We start from the raw sequence: 17742 nt of genomic DNA on the forward strand, positions 1-17742 counted from the left end.
TTGCTATTGTTTCCTTCATTTCTTTTTCATTTATTTCTGATCTGGTCTTTCTGATTTCTTTCCTTCTGCTAACTTTGGGGGTTTTTTTGTTCTTCTTTCTCTAATTGCTTTAGGTGTAAGTTTAGGGTATTTATTTGAGATTTTTCTTGTTTCTTGAGGTAGGATTGTATTGCTATAAACTTCCCTCTTAGAACTGCTTTTGCTGCATCCCATAGGTTTGGGGTTGTTGTGTTTTCATTGTCATTTGTTTATAGAGTTTTTTGATTTCCTCTTTGACTTCTTCAGTGACCTCTTGGTTATTTAGTAGAGTATTGATTAGTCTCCATGTATTTGTATTTTTTACCGTTTTTTTCCTGTAATTGATATCTAGTCCTATAGTGTTGTGGTTGCAAAAGATACTTGATACGATTTCAATTTTCTTAAATTTACCAAGGCTTGATTTGTGACCCAGGATATGATCTATCCTGAAGAATGTTCCATGAGTGCTTGAGAAGAAAGTGTATTCTGTTGTTTTGGGGTAGAATGTCCTATAAATATCAATTAAGTCCATCTTGTTTAATGTGTCATTTAAAGCTTGTGTTTCCTTATTTATTTATTTTTGTTTTGTTTTGTTTTGTTTTTGGTGGTACGCGGGCCTCTCACTGTTGTGGCCTCTCCTGTTGCAGAGCACAGGCTCCGGACTTGCAGGCTCAGTGGCCATGGCTCACGGGCCCAGCCGCTCTGCGGCATGTGGGATCCTCCCGGACCGGGGCACAAACCTGTGTCCCCTGCATCAGTAGGCGGACTCTCAACCACTGCGCCACCAGGGAAGCCCCTTATTTATTTTCATTTTGGATCATCTGTCCATTGGTGAAAGTGGGGTGTTAAAGTCCCCTACTATTATTGTGTTACTGTCACTTTCCCCTTTTATGGTTGTTAGCCTTTGCCCTATGTATTGAGGTGCTCCTATGTTGGGTGCATAAATATTTACAATTGTTATATCATCTTCTTGGATTGATCCCTTGATCATTATGTAGTGTCCTTCTTTGTCTCTTGTAATAGTCTTTATTTTAAAGTCTATTTCGTCAGATATGAGAATTGCTACTCCAGCTTTCTTTTGATTTCCATTTGCATGGAATATCTTTTTTTCCATCCCCTCACTGTCAGTCTGTATGTGTCCCTAGGTCTGAAGTGGGTCTCTTGTAGGCAGCATGTATACGGGTCTTGTTTTTGTATCCATTCAGCCAGTCTTTGTCTTTTGGTTGGAGCATTTAATCCATTTACATTTAAGGTAATTATTGATGTGTATGTTCCTATTACCATTTTCTTAATTGTTTTGGGTTTGTTATTGTAGGTCTTTTCCTTCTGTTGTGTTTCTTGCCTAGAGAAGTTCCTTTAGCATTTGTTGTAGTGCTGAATTCTCTTAGCTTTTGCTTGTCTGTATAGGTTTTAATTTCTCCATCGAATCTGAATGAGATCCTTGCTGGGTAGAGTAATCTTGGTTGTAGGCTTTTCCCTTTCATCACTTTAAATATGTCCTGCCAGTCCCTTCTGGCTTGCAGAGTTTCTGCTGAAGGATCAGCTGTTAACCTTATGGGGATTCCCCTGTATATTATTTGTTGCTTTTCCCTTGCTGCTTTTAATAATTTTTCTTTGTGTTTAATTTTTAATAGTTTGATTAATATGTATCTTGGCATGTTTCTCCTTGGATTTATCTTGTATGGGACCCTCTGCGCTTCCTGGACTTGACTGAGTATTTCCTTTCCCATATTAGCAAAGTTTTCAACTATAACCTCTTCAAATACTTTCTCAGTCCCTTTCTTTTTCTCTTCTTCTTCTGTGACCCCTATATTTTGAATGCTGGTGCATTTAATGTTGTCCCAGAGGTCTCTGAGACTGTCCTCAATTCTTTTCATTCTTTTTTCTTTATTCTGCTCTGCAGTAGTTATTTCCACTATTTTATCTTCCAGATCACTTATCCTTTCTTCTACCTCAGTTATTCTGCTATTGATTCCTTCTAGAGAATTTTTCATTTAATTTATTGTGTTGTTCATAATTGTTTGTTTGCTCTTCAGTTCTTCTAGGTCCTTGTTAAACGTTTCTTGTATTTTCTCCATTCTATTCCCAAGATTTTGGATCATCTTTACTTTCATTACTCTGAATTCTTTTTCAGGTAGACGCCTGTTTCCTCTTCATTTGTTTGGTCTGTTAGGTTTTTACCTTGCTCCTTCATCTGCTGTGTATTTCTCTGTCTTCTCATTTTGCTTAACTTACTGTGTTTGGGGTTCACGGGCTTCTGGTTCATAGTTTCCATTGTTTTTGGTGTCTGACCCCAGTGAGTAAGGTTGGTTCAGTGGGTTGTGTAGGCTTCCTGGTGGAAAGGACTGGTGCCTGTGTGTTGATGGTTGAGGCTGGATCTTGTCTTTCTGGTGGGCGGGACCACATCCAGTGGTGTGTTTTGGGGTGTCTGTGAACTTATTATGATTTTAGGCAGCCTCTCTGGTAATGGGTGGGGTTGTGTTCCTGTCTTGCTAGTTTTTTGGCATGGGGTGTCCAGCACTGTAGCTTGCTGGTTGTTGAGTGTAGCTGGGTCTTAGCGTTGAGATAGAGATCTCTGGGAGAGCTCTCACCAACTGATATTATGAGGGGCTGGGAGGTCTCTTGTGGACCAATGTCCTGAACTCAGCTCTCCCACCTCAGAGGCTCAGGCCTGTCACCTGGCCGGAGCACCAAGATCCTGGGTCATCCTGGAGAAGATGGACTGAAGCCAGGAGAAAGCTAGATGGGAGACCTTTCAGAAGGCTTGTTTGGTGAGATCAGGCAAAGGATGGTGACATTCTGTACCCAGGCTCTACTCGCGAAGGGGGAAGGGGTGCCTCGGGAAGCCAAGTGCGAACTTCCACGCAAAAGTATGTTACATTGATATTGGTTGACTTACAGGAAGTTTTCCAGATGGATTGTTTAGGTGAGAGAATCAAGAGGAAGGGAAATATGATTCCATGCTATGGAAAACACAATGACAAAAGTACTGAAATTTTAACTGTATGGATAATTGTGATGGGTGATGTGTGAAAAGCAATGCTTTTTGAGAAAAGAGTAATATGGAAAATTTAGGTATTTTTAGTGCTGCTTCTGACAGTTATCCTCACACACACATATTTGGGTATGAGTCTAAGACATCAGAGAAGTATGGAAGGTGTCTCATCGTGTTGTCAGCATTGATGACCTGGGAGGTTGGAGGATGTTGAGAATTGGAGAAGGAAGAGCTAAGGGAAAACTCCAAAGGAAAAAAAAAAGTTTCTACGAATGTCCATAATAAGAGGAAAATGTAGCATGTATAACATGATCCCATGTACATAAAATCCTATATAGATGCACATGCACAAAAAGATTCATGGTAGGATGTTTACTCAGATTTAATGGTGGAATTTCAGGTGATTTTTACATCTTTCATTATATAATCTCACTGCAGAAAAAATAATCAGAAAAAGCTGTTTTCAGTGGGACTCGAAAACACACATTTTCTGTGTACCTATGACAGAGGTGGTATATGGAAATGCAGGGCTAGGAAATAGCAAAAGCCCTGTCAGACACACAACCCCCACCCCCTGCCCCAGGGCAGAGGGATACTGTGGTCCCAAATGCACTGATAGAAGAAGAGTCCTCGTTTCATGGCTGGACAGTAAAGTCATCAGGCCCAGGACAACATTATTTCTTTTGAGTTTAAAGAAACTAGATGTTCTCTGTGTGTTTAAGTTGTACATTAGCAAAAGTGAGTTGTGAAATGCCCAGAAATTCCTGTAAGACTAATTGAACCAAAGCAACTCTTCTTCCTTGTAGGCTCAAACGGACCACAGTCTTTTACAGTTGAGCAGTGGGGCACCCCTGAGAAGCTGCCAAGAGCTCATACGTGGTAAGCAGTTTCTCTGACCCTAGAGAACAAGTCCTCAGAGACAGAGGGTCCTCTAACAGTCTGGGTACGGAAGGTCTAGTTCCCTCTGTGCTGTGTTGGTGGCAGATATGGAGGGGGAGGGGGGAGAGGAGAGGAGGAGGAAGACCAGGAATCAGCGACACGAACCCAGGAACAGCTGTTTCTTTACTGGGCAGGCCTGAAGACCAGGTAGCTGAACATTGGAGAGACCCATCTAAACTTTTGACCAGGGGACATCCCTGGCGGTCCAGTGGTTAAGATTCGGTGCTTCCACTGTAGGGGGCACAGGTTCGATCCCTGGTCAGGGAACTAAGATCCCAGATGCCACACGGTACAGCCAAAAAACAAAAAAAAAAAGGTAAACTGTTGACCATATCTTGCTTCCATCACATGAATGATGAGCCATCTCAGGAAGGACTAGAACATTCCGTTTTGAAGGTTCAAATGACAGGAGCCCAGACATTTGGAGATCAGGGTGGAGGTGAGAGGTCACCACCAAGAATTCATGGGGAGAGTCCACACCTAGAGCCCAATCCTAAACATTCTTTTTCCCTGAGGAGAAAAGGTCTTTTCGTGTGGTTGAAACATAGCACGCATAGCTGCACCATGAATAGTTTGCCCTGGGAACTCGCTTTGTCAGTGGCTGCAATAACCAGCCCCTCTCTGTTCTTTCAGCTTTAATCGCTTGGACTTGCCACCATATGAGTCATTTGAAGAATTATGGGATAAACTTCAGATGGCCATTGAGAACACTCAGGGTTTTGATGGCGTTGATTAGATTACAAGTAACAATCTATGGTTTTACTGCCGCTTTTTTATAAGCAAAATCTTGACTTAAAGTTTTCCAGGGAACTACTAACCCTTGGCCATTGATGCTTCCCAGATATTGGAGAAAATCATGTCAAAGAATTAGAAGAAATAGTATGACAACTTTTCCATTATTTCATTCACTTATATAAGGTATTGCTTTTACGCAGTTGTTTTGTTCTATCTTGAGTTCACCCTCTATTATATAAGTCCTGTGTGCCTGAAATCGTGAGTTTTGTCCTTGACATTTACCTCTTTTACAGTATTTGCCAGGCAGTTTCTTAAACTACTGAAATTATAACTGTGAAATATTTGTGATAAGTGTCATGTGTGAAAAGTTTGATGCTTTTTGAGAAGGAAACTGAAATTGAGGAAAAAAACTTTAATATTGAGTACACTACAATATACTCAGTGCTGCCTGCAGCTAGTTATTACTTTGTAGACCTGCCTACTGCACGTTACTGCCCAGATTTTTGGAAAAATCTTAGGAAGTATGTTACCTATATTTTTAGTCAACTGATTCACTTGCAAAAAGCTGTTTACTTCTTCATTTTAAAAAGCATTTGGCTTTTGTTAATATGCGGTTTTACTAAGCAAGGTGGTTCATAAGACGTGAAGCAAATTCAAATTTGCGAAGGGTTAAAGGTATTAACGCCTCCCTCTTGCCTGTATATCCTTATGGCTCATTGATAGAGTCATCACTCTTTACTGTGTTAGTTTAGTTAAAAGAATTCCTTCTTCAAACTAAAGCTTGACAAAGCAGTATTCCTAAATAAGCCTTGAAGAACTAAGTTAAATGTATAATACTTGCCTTTACTAGTCATTCTTTACAGTTGCACAATCATGTAGTAAATATAAGTTTACAGGGTTTATTATGTTTACAGATTAAGCTAATCTCTGCAGTTGCATTTTTATATTTTCAGTATTTCACTTTAGTCAAAAAACCAAATAATTTGTTTAAAATAACCAAAGAATAGTTATAATGCATAATTTGTATTAAATCACCATATTTCTTATGCTTTTTTAAAAACCTGTTTACTATGAAAATGTTTTGCTATAAATCCAAAACTCTTTAGGCAAAATGCTACAGATAGACTCCGACTTTAACCAAACTGAAGTACATAAAAATCCTGTGCATGTATTCAGTGAAGGTTTACTGAATGCCTGCGATGTGCATAGCTCTGTCTAGGCCCTGGGGTGAGAGTTGTCAGCTTCAAAGAAATCTAGCTGAGTCCCCATCCTCAAGGAACTTAGAGATGTGTAAAGGAATTTTCAAACAATCAAAAGTCGGGGTGAGCAGAATAAGGCAAAAGGGAAAGTGTTCCAGTGCACCTGCAAAGATAAGTGTGCCAAGACTGTATTTATATATTTTATACCTACATTGGAATGATTATATAGAAAATGCTCTTGCAAAAAGATAAAGCTATTTCTCAATATGGTATCTTCGTGATTTAGGGGTAATTGTAAATATATGTTATTAATCTCCTTAAATACATATGCATATATATATATATATATATATATATATGCATACTCTGAGAGTTGTAAAAAGTGCATCTGGCTCTTGGTTAAAGTTTGTTGGTGTCTAACACAATGGGTACCATTCAGCACCTGGTAGGGATCTCCCATGTGACAGAAGCAAAACCACTTTCCAAACAGCACATCAGCAGTTCAGCTTAGGGAGAGTAATTCACAGATCTGTGTACCCTGTGTCTTATCTTCACCTTGCTAACTAGCATTCAGGGGAGACCACCAGGTGTAGCCCTAATTTTATCACTTACCAAATGTTTAAACTGAAGCAGCATACTTCACCTCTCTGGGCTCCTGGTTCTTCACCTGTCAAAGGAAAATAATCATGCACACTCTCATTGTCATGTAAGATTATTGTAAATTCCAGAAAGATGCTTTGTAAAGTATCATATGATCAGAAGGTGCTTTGTGCTGACCATCAGATTTTGTCAAATCAGGTGTGAACACGAACTACACTCCCAAAGAAAAATCTCTTCATTTAAAAATAAAATGACTGCTGACAGACAAGGAAGTAGGAACATCTCTGATATTGAATATATACAGATATACATATGCATGTTTATCTGTACATGGATCTTACCATCAGAATTCATTTTCTCCACATGAGCAAAGTAATATTAATATGGGCCAATGCATTTTGGAATGTTCTTATTATGTAGAACTGAATGTGAAAACTATTTTTGTTAAAACAAGATTTTACCACATGATTGTTTAAATATCGCTTCTGTGAAATACAGCAGATATCAGAGCTTGAGAAAATATAAAGCTTGCTTTTCGTCCGACTCATTCACTTGGATGATTCTGTGACTCAGATAAAACAGGGTGTTAAAGAGACCAGACACTCCCACCAGCCCCCAGCCACAGACCATCATCTCCCAGGTGTGCACTGATGGTCCAAAAGGAACCTGTATCAAGCAACACAGCCCCTCATCCCAGATAGCAAAGTTTCTCAAATGCATTCTATGGCTGGAAGTAAATAGGGTCATTTATGTAAAGCAAGGATGTCGGGTTTTTTTTAGAGTTATAAGCACATAATTTTAGCCTATTATTTTCTCTGTAATCAAACAAATTTTAACAGACATAAAATTGTGCAACAAATGCATTTCATACTAATTTAAATGGTTGTTTCCATTTTTTATTTATAATGCTGAAATTATTCCAGAGAATTATCAAGTTAAACAATTCGTTTGGATTATAAGCCACTTGACATTTTTTTAAATCTTCTCATATGGGAAAAAGATATCAAGATTAATGTATCAAAATTTATTGCATACGTTAAAATATAAAACCATTTTTTAAAATCTTGATGCCACAAATAAAGTTCTATTCTAGTAAAAACAGAAACTGTGATTCATTTTCAAATAGAAATGTTTCCAAGCCATTATCCTTGGCCAATGAATGGCTCCTGATCTAGTTCTCTGCAGCAACACATGGAATTCTCAAGACAACATTGAATTGATAGCAGGTTACCTAGCATGATTATAAACTCTTAACCACAGAGAATCTCCATTTTACAAACAGGTCCTGTTCCCAAAATCTGGTTGTTAGTAAAATATACAGAAGACAATATAATAATAAAGTTACAAATGGACTGGATTTCAGACTTGCTGTTGTTCATTCCAGAGGCCAGCCATGGAACCTATTTATAACATTGTTTCTATGAGAAGAGGAATTCCAAGTGTTACTTCAGAAGTAAGTATCTTTTCATCCTTCCTCTGAACTCCTGGAAGTTTCCCAGTTAGAAGGGAATCCAACACCCTCACCCCCAGTCAGCCCTAGGAAGGTGCTGTTCCAGCCCTGTTTCTGCCAAAATCCAGACTGTAGTTGTAATCTTTGGGGTCCAGACGCCTGCCTTCCCCGCTTCCACCCTTCCAGTGCTCACCAGCTCGGGCAGTAGCTAGCCGGCACCATGCCTCCCCGTACAGGAAGTCCATGCTTTGCTGTCCATCAGGGCAGGCACATTCCTTTTTATAAAGGATGTTATACTAAGTGTTAGAATCGCAGGACCTCACTCTGAATAGTGGGCTTCAGTAGATTTGTGTGTATTTTTCTTGAGCATTAAAGAATATCGCTAAATTAGCAGCCTGTTTCGGTTCTGCCAGTCTCTTCATCTGCAATCCATCCTATGCAGTCCCTCCATCCCACACCAGTGTTTCCTTTCTCATATACAAATCTGATCAGGTTACTCTGCCAAAAACGCTCTGAAAGCTCCCCAGAGCCAGAAGGAAGAAGCCCAAACCCATTGGCATGAAATGCAGTCTGTCCCCAGCTTAATGCATGAGTTCCACCTTCCATCATACCCCACTCAGGCACCCTGCCCTCCACCCAAACCACGCCTCCCTCCAGTCCCTAATCACTGAAAACTTCTCTGCACCTGCATGTGTTCACTTGCAAAATCACTCCTCCTCTTGGAGCAGTGGAAGGGTGCTGTGGCCTAGCATTTGGTACCTAGTAGCATGAATGGGATCGTATTGCTATGCTTTGTTTACATAACTCTCGCCTACAAACTTGGGCAGCTTGAAAACAGGGACTTCTTTGTATACATTTTTAATATGTTCATTTTCCAACACATAAATACAATATGAATATTGTTTGTGTATAGACCCAGTGCACAAGTATTGAGCACCTACAGCGTCCCTGGCCCTGTGCAGTAATATGCAGGAAGCTCTGTGTTTAGGGGGATGATGGGAGGAACTGTGAAAATACACATGCAGAGAAGGAGCTTGACTGAGATCCTGCAGAGCACCAGGGTCTGCAGTAAACACTTTACGTGGGTCCCATTTAATCTTCATAAAAACCCAGCGAGGCAGGTTTTATAGGCTCAAAAAGGACAAGTAATACACCTGAGGCCACACAGCATATAAATTCAGTGGATTATGAACCACAACAACAAAAAAGAAAGCTGTAGAATCTAATCAGCAAATTACCAAGGTGTATTCGTTTTCTGTTGCTGCGTAACAAATGACCACAAAGCTAGCAGCTCAAATCAACACCCATTTATCATCTCACAGTTCAGTCAGTCATTAACTCCACATGGAATCTAAAATATGACACAAATGGATTTATCTACAAAACAGAAACAGACTCACAGACATAGAGAACAGACTTGTGGTTGCCAAGGGGTAGGTGGGGGAGGGATGGATTGGGAGTTTGGGATTAGCAGATGCAAACTATTATGTATAGAATGGATAAACAACAAGGTCCTACTGTATAGCACAGGGAACTATATTCAGTATCCTATGATGAATCATAATGGAAAAGAATATGAAAAAGTGTATATATATATATATGTATAACTGAATCACTTTGCTGTTTAGCAGTAATTAACAAACATTGTAAGTCAACTATACTTGGATAAAATTAATTTAAAAATTAAAAAAAAAGAAATCCACATGGGCTCAGCTAGCTTCTCTACTTGGGCCTTACAGGTCAAAACCAAGGTGTCAACCAACTGAACTCTTAGCTGCTTCAATGATTCTTCAGTTGTTGACAGAATCCAGTTCCTTGTGGCTAGAGTTCTGAGGCCCCCATTTTCTTGCTGGCTGTCATCTGGGGACCAGTCTAAGCTTCTACAGGCCACATACATGCCGCTCCATCTTCAAGCCAGCAATGGTGTGTGGAATCCTTTTCATGCTTAGAACCTCCCTGATGCCTCCTTTTGCCATCCTCTTCTGCCCCCAGGTGGAGAAAATTCTCCTTTCCAAGGCTCACTTGATTAGTCCCACCTCTATCATCTCCCCTTTTGACTGTGCTGTAGGCATAACACAGTCGTGGGGGTGAGATCTTATCACATTCACGGATTGCAGGTATTGGGGCCTTGAGCTTTTGGGCCATTTGTAGAAATTCCACCTCCCACACAACCTAAAAGTAAAGGGTGGCAAAGGGTTATGGAGATGTGGCTTGAAAAACACTTAAATGTATCTAATTTTATAGTTCGTGGTTCAGGGTTCCATTCTTTGCCAATGAATAGCCTGATAAATGAATGGTACTGTCAGCCGGTGGATTCATCTTCAGCAGCTGTGAATTCACGAATCACTACTCAGGTTTGTGGTTTTCTCGGTGGCATCAAGGTTGAATTGGCCTGAAATTAGATTCAACTCATCCTTAGAAGCTTCCTTATTATATAAAAGAGAACTAGATCATTGCTGCTCTTTTTATTTGTTTGAAGGATTGGTATTCCTTCCAATGAAGTTATGTTCAGGATAATGACGCGGGTGCAAACCAAAACAGAGCCGAAAGCAAAGAAAGCCATTCACAGCCCGGAGTTGCTTGTTGATCATTTGCTGGCTCTCAGTCTCCAGAGAGAAGGGGAGGGGCGGGGAGGGCCTCTGGATGCCCTGAGCGAGCACGCAACTCTGGAGCAGAGTGTTCTCCTTGGGAAGGTAACCAGAGATTAAAGCCATAACTGTAGGCTGTTGAGGATGCTCAGTTCATTGTTCAGATCCTGATTTAAGTTCTCTTATGAAAAATAATTACTATCAAGGCAAACCCCATACCTTCCTAAGAGTTGTTTTTCTTTAACATATATTTTATAAATGAGAAACTCAAGCATATTCTCTCCAGTCAGTAAGAGGTAATGAGCAGAGTGAGCTAAGGATAATCTGTTTAAACAAACAGGATTTTCATGGATGCTAGACTTGAAAACAGGATCCAGATCAATGACGTGGTTAATACTCAGTCACTGTGCATTAGCCCAAGGATAAACTTCCAGACTTGAAGACAATGAAATAGCTCCACTGGGATGACCAAATTCTCAGTGATGAAGGGGGAGTAGCCAAATAGCTTTGCTGTGCTTTTTCAGTATTGCTGTGTTGTAATGTTGTAATGCTTGTGGATAAATGTTGATGTTGTGTGGTTTTAAGCTGCAAGGAATTCAGTCATGTTTTATCCTTGTCTACATCTTCAAAAGAAGTGAGAAGGGAAAAAAGAAAGCTCTGTTAACTCAGTTACTACCAGAACTCTGAATATCTGTGGTTGCCCCTATGAGTCAATTTACATACTTTCCCCCATTGCCATCTGGGGACAATGTGGATAGGAATTTGGGGTTTATCATCAAAACACCTAATTACTCATTTAAGCATTGCTAGGGAAGGAACACATAGCAGGAAAGAAGGAACACATAGCACATGCTACAAGCCTTTGGAAGGTATATTAAGACATTTAAGACTGAGCCAAGGTCTAGTCCAGCATTGTCCAATAGAAATATAATGCAGGTAACATGTAATTTTAAAGTTTCTAGTAGCACATTTTAAAGAGTAAAAAGAGATAAATGAATTTAATAGTAATGTATTTAATGAAGTATATCTAAAATATTAACATTTCAACATGTAATTAATATAAAATTATTAATGATGTTTTTCATTATCTGATACTGTCTTCAATATGCAATGTGTATTTTATGCTTCCAGCACATCTCAGTTCAGAATGGCCACATTGTAAATAGCCACAGGGTGCTGGCACTACATATTGGACAGCACTGGAATCAATGGGCCTGGGTCATGCTTAGGTACCACAAAAGGGAATGAAGAAGCAGCTATGAGTGGCTAACCTGGGAAGGTGCAAAATTAGCTTGCTTCCTCCAGGCAACTCCAGAGTCTTGGAAGAAATTTCTCCAAGACAGCCCAATGTCAAAAACTAAGCAACATTGCAGATAGCCGGTCTGTGGTGATTCCAAATCTTACTTTTAGGAGCTTAAGGTTGGCAGTCTGGTTGCAAGGAGAGCTATCTTTGCACTGTGAACACACTGTCTCCACACGGATTCTGTTTGCTAGGGATGGCTTGGGAGAGATCTAATGCAGATTATGGGGAGATAAGCCAAATCCCCAAATCACACCTGCAACCTCCTCCTTAGAGCTGAGGTTGCCCCAGACAGTGATGCTGAAGGTGTCCCACGTTGAACGTCATATAATGCGGGCAGAAGCAAACATGTGGGAATCGCTGGCAACCAGCATCCAGTGTGAAGTGCTGGATCTAGGACCTTGGAAGATCATCACAGAACAGGGCGAGGGGGATGGGGAATGGGGTGATTTATCAGAAACTGCCAGAAACAGGAGGGTGGCGATGAGACTGGACAACTAGGAGGGTAAGGCCACCACAGAGGAAGGAACTCCGTGGGGTCGCAGGGGGTCATCTGGGGGAGAGCCTCTTTGACGTTGGGAGGAAGGCAGAGACTGTGGGAGACACAGCTGTTTGTTTTTTCTGCTGCAAGGAGAATAACAAAATGCGATCAGGAGAGCTAATAGACTACAGATGCAGAACTTCTGGCTGAGCGCTCAGACCTGCGAAAGGCTTTGAACTGGAACCAGCCCTCTCATTTTCAGCAGTGCGTGTGGCCCATGAAAAAGAAAGAGTGAAGTAAAACAAGAGACCCACCAGAGATAATTATGAGTTACTCCCAGCCGGTTAAATAACAGAGATTATATTGGGCTGGGGGAAAAGTAGGGGTTTGATCATGAAAGGACTTATGTTCGATGCTAAGGAATCTGATCAACAGTGGGGAAGCTATTCAAGAGTTACATGCCAGGGCCTCCCTGGTGGCGCAGTGGTTGAGAGTCCGCCTGCCGATGCAGGGGATACGGGTTCGTGCCCCGGTCTGGGAGGATCCCATATGCCGCGGAGCGGCTGGGCCCGTGAGCCATGGCCGCTGGGCCTGCGCATCCGGAGCCTGTGCTCCGCAACGGGAGAGGCCACAACAGTGAGAGGCCCGCATACCGCAAAAAGAAAAAAAAAAAAAAAAAAAAGTTACATGCCAAAAAGTGTGTGCTTTGGTATGAACTTGAGAAAGCTCGTTCTGCCTATTTAAGGGTAGCAGGTCTGGGGGCAGGTGCTAATGTGGAGAGTGTTCCAAGGACGAAGGTGAGAAATGGTAGCGTCTGAAGCCAGGGTTGAGATGTCATATGGAGAGAGGTGCAGCTGTTGGGCAGGGGGGAGCAATAGTGGTGAAGACAGGAGTCTGGGCTGACACCTACCCCGACACCCAGATGGGGGCACGTGGATGGGTGCTGGTGTTGCCACCGCCACCGCCGGAGCAGAAAGGACTGTGAACTTTCCACGAGGTGACACCAGAGGGGAGGCTTCTGATAGGCAGCTGTGAATCTAAAGGTGGGTGAGGATTTGGAGGTTACCAGCAAATAGCTGTGAGCCCATGAGGGGATCGTACTACGTGGGCCGCCAACTAAGAAAGCTGATCCAAATTATCAAACATCACTTCTGATAAGTTAATTTTATTATAGTTTGTATTTAATAGAACAAGTGGCGATTGGGGGACGTTTATACACAATACAATTGGTAGTGTATTTCCAGCCAAAACCAAGCTTTTAGGTTTTTCTTTGCTCTTTATTAGGTATTCCAGGACCTGTAATTAATGCCAACAGTTTTCTCCACTTGGTGCTGACCTTCCCACCTCCGCGCACATGCGGGCACCTGAGTCTGATGCCGGTTGATGACCTGGGCTCCCAATGGTCCCCCGAGCCAGGCCCCATTTCACTTTGCCCGCTTCCACCTGAGGCCCCGCCCAGTCCTCTTCCCTGGAGCGCCGGCACCTGCGGGTATCATTGCTGATGGGAACCACCTGGGAAGCGTGGGCGGGAGAGAACCTGAAACAGGCCGGGCGGGCCTGAGGAGGGAGCGGCAGTGAGCACGGGCTCCCAGACGTGGCGGAGGTGTCGGGGGAGAGGAAGGAGAGCCCTGAGGAGAGGAGAGGTGGGACCCGTGAGCGGCCGTGTGGTCACAGCGGCGACCTGCAGAGGCCGTGGCAGCTCCAGGACGGAGAGCAGGTAAGACAGCGGCCCTGGAGGGAGGAAGAAAGCCCTCCCCTCTCCCCTTGTGCCCCATGACGCAAGTGACCCCGAGCACCCCAAATGAGTACATTCAGTTCCCTGTCGGGACTGGCCTCCCTTGCGGGAGGGGTGAGAATCAAGGGCAGTCGGATGTGCCTCCGCCAGCCTCCCCGCACCTATTTGCTGATGGCTGAAATTTGTTTAATAGCACATAAGACCTTTCACTTCCATACTTTAAAGATTGAATTATAGTTCAAAGGACAAATGTTTCCTGAACCCAAATGCGTTCGTAGTAAAGTATAAGTGATTAAGGTAAGGCCTGTTCAGTAGTAATAGAGGTTAGGAAAAGGGACACCTCGCTTGGGGTGGAAAAGCCCTGAAACGGGAGGCTGGGGTCGGAAGAGGCCGATATTCACAGTCAGGCCGTGTCCTTCTGGGCTGTTGACCTGAAATCGATCTGAGTCCGGGAGAAGCGGCCCGGGCGGGGTCCCCGGGTGGGCAGCCGCGTCGTCAGCCGCAGCAGGGCCACTGCTTGAATTATTTCCTCTGCCTGAGATCGCGCTCGGGACTTTTGTGTAGGAGAAGCATTTCACGCATCTCTACACCGCAGAATACTTCCAAGTATTGAGTTACTCAAAAGATGCTTACTATTCATGGGCATGAACTGAGAGAACACCAAAAGGGACAGACATAAATGCGGGGCTTTCTTTGATTATATTGGTTCCTAGTTAAATATAACAGATACTCCTTCTCCAGGGGTCTACAGAATCTTTTCCAGAGTGACAATAACTTTTTCCCTTTGACTCAACCTCTTCCTCCATGTTCTCGGCCTCCCCTGCCAGCCATGAGGGGACGGCCTCATTCCGAAGTCTGTTTGCCAGGTTATGGGAGCTCGGAAGTCTTTTCAGCTGTGGAACACAGATGACTCACCCCTTTTCAAATGATCTAACAAACATACAACCGTGGCTAGAATAGTGACTCAGCCACTAAGTGAATGGATATTTTTTTAAATCCATGACAAACATGTTTGAAAGTTATCTATTTGTTCCCTCACTTCCTAATTAGGACACTGAAAAGTACTGGAACACAGAGTTCACTGAAGCGCTCTAGGGAGTCCCTTCCTTTCAGACAGCACTTTTAATTCTCTTTAATGCATCTTCACATTCATTGTCTCCTTTTATTCAATGCCAGTAAAGTAGGTAGGGCACGTGTCATTATTCTCACTTGACAGATCAGAAAGATAAGACACAGCAAGGGTTTGCTTTGGTCACAGAGTAAATTAGGAGCAGACCTGGATCTGTGAAGTGAGGTCGGCCGCATTGGGTGGTCCCCTGACCCAGGCTTCGCACAACTTCAGGCCCTTGTATCCAGGACTAATGAGCTCACCTGAATCTCACTAGGCCTGAGCATCAAGTGGGCTGAGTAGGGCATGTCAGTCATCCAGCGGCACCCGCCTCCCTCCAGATAGGATGGGGGTGGAGAAGCCAAATGCAGGCTGTCTGTCCCTGAGTCAGGGCCTAATGGGCAGGGAGAGCTTTGCCTTTTTTCAGAGAACCTTATCAGGTTCTTAAAGTGGGACTTGTAGTGAACAGCATTCTCAAAATAACAAGTGTCAACCATGGACAAAATTTTCTAAATAGTAAAACATTACCACTGATTAGAAATCTAATGTATCAAGGTGCTTTGGGCTTAGAACACGACACTGCTCTCACAGAGGGGGTTTGCTAACAACTCACGGGCTATGGTGGCAGAGCCAGGGTCTCTGTTCTGTCCCTCTCAGACCTTTGTTCTGTGTCTTGATCAATTCTCCTGTCATTCTCTGTCCTCTGTGGGTATGTTTGTGCGTGAGGGTAGAAAGGGTGGATGGGTATGTGTAAATTCTCTGCAGTCAATCCAGTGCCTGATTATTCTATTACAAGGGCTTTGCTGTCCTGCTTATAAATCCTTACACACTTTCTTTCTCTCCTCCACTCTATTTGGAAAGTTTTTGTCTCAGATCATTGACTATTGGTTATATCAGCCCCCCTCCCCCTCTTCAAGAGGGAGATACTGTTTATCTTTCCCAAGAAATTTTATGGTTTAGATGGGAAAAATCTGGCTCCCTGCAGAGCCCTGAGAGGAAGATCCAAGAAAGAAAATAACCCTGTATTTCTGGCATTTCCTGGCTGCCCAGAGCTTCCCTCTACAGCTGACATTGATAAAATTTCATCAAGGACATTAGTCGATCAGGCTACAGGCTTTTATTATGTCACTTACTCTGAGAGTCATATTAGCGTTTAAGATACTGGTCTTTTTTTCTGCGTAGAATGTGACATGTCTCTATTTTGCATGTTATCACATTCCTAAAAACAATACAGCCCCTAAATTAATTGAAAAGTGACTTTAAAATATAATTTAACACTCCTGACAGATACAAAAGTATTCTTAAACAAACGGAAAGACATTTCCTGTTTTTGCATAGGATGACACAACATTATAAAGATGTCGTTTTCCCTAAACTAATTTAAAAAGCTAATGCAATACCGACAAGTTGCATTTTAGGCAAGTTGATAATGAAGTTCACGTGAAAAAACAAATGCATAAATAGCCAGGAAAACACTTGAAAAATAACAACTACTAGAGATGACTAGCCCTACCAAATATTAAAATGTACTATAGGGGCCTCCCTGGTGGCGCAAGTGGTTGAGAGTCCGCCTGCCGATGCAGGGGATACGGGTTCGTGCCCCGGTCTGGGAGGATCCCATATGCCGCGGAGCGGCTGGGCCCGTGAGCCATGGCCGCTGAGCCTGCGCGTCCAGAGCCTGCGCGTCCGGAGCCTGTGCTCCGCAACGGGGGAGGCCACAACAGTGAGAGGCCCGCATACCGCAAAAAAAAAAAAAAAAAAAAAAAAAAAATGTACTATAAATCCTGTGTAATTAAAAGTGTAGTAGTGCCACTTGAAGAGACACATTGACCAGTAAAATAGAATGCCCAGAAATAGACCAAAAAAAACATATGGAAAGTTAGACATTAAAGGTGGCATCTCAAATCATAGGGTGAAGATGGACATTTTAATAAATGGCACTATTCACAAAAGCCAAAAAGTGGAAAGCCCAAATGGCCATTATGTGATGAATGGATAAACAAAATGTGGTATATTCATACAATGGAATACAACATGGATAAACCTTGAAGACATTATGCTAAGTGAAAGAAGGCAGTCACAAAAGACCATTATTATATAATTCCATTTATATGAAATGTCTACTATAGGCAAATCCATAGGGACAGAAAGTTGGTTAGTGGATGCCTAGGACTGGGGAGTGGGGAAGAATAAGAGTAGATACCAGGTTTCTTTTGGGGGTGATAAAAATGTTCTAAACTTAGATGGTGTTGATGGTTACCGAAGTCTGTGAATATACTAAAACCAGCGAATTGCACACTTGCAAGGGGTGAATTCTATGGTGTATGAATTCTATCTCAATAAGGATGTTTTTAAAAGGGACAAATGACCAAAAATCCAATAGAAAAATGGGGGGAGATATTCTTCAAACATATGAAAAAAATGTTCAAATTCACTCAAATGCAAATTAAGCAACATTGAGATACAGTTCTCATGCATCATATTGGCGAAAATTAAAAAGTATGATGATCCATTGGGTAAACAGGCATTCTCACACATTGCTGGTGGAAATGCAAACTGCAAAGAGAGTTAGGAAATAACCTAACAAAACTACA

At 42.3% G+C, this 17742-nt stretch overlaps 1 protein-coding gene across 5 annotated transcripts in view; it reads left to right on the forward strand.

Annotated features, from left to right (window-relative positions):
• Positions 1–7435, forward strand: part of NEDD4 (NEDD4 E3 ubiquitin protein ligase) — a 156809-nt gene extending 149374 nt beyond the window's left edge. For 3 of the 5 annotated variants that reach the window (XM_060097305.1, XM_060097306.1, XM_060097308.1), the window contains 2 exons: positions 3820–3892; positions 4586–7434. In XM_060097305.1, the coding sequence (XP_059953288.1) occupies positions 3820–3892; positions 4586–4688 (176 nt within the window). In that variant the 3' untranslated portion in view covers positions 4689–7434. Of the gene's footprint in view, positions 1–3819; positions 3893–4585 lie in introns of all 5 variants that reach the window. The other 2 variants (XM_060097309.1, XM_060097307.1) reach the window with 2 other exon arrangements.
• The last annotated feature ends 10307 nt before the right edge of the window (positions 7436–17742 follow it).

The sequence above is a fragment of the Mesoplodon densirostris genome, chromosome 4 (genome assembly GCF_025265405.1).
Source record: "Mesoplodon densirostris isolate mMesDen1 chromosome 4, mMesDen1 primary haplotype, whole genome shotgun sequence".
Taxonomy (NCBI): Eukaryota; Metazoa; Chordata; class Mammalia; order Artiodactyla; family Ziphiidae; genus Mesoplodon; species Mesoplodon densirostris.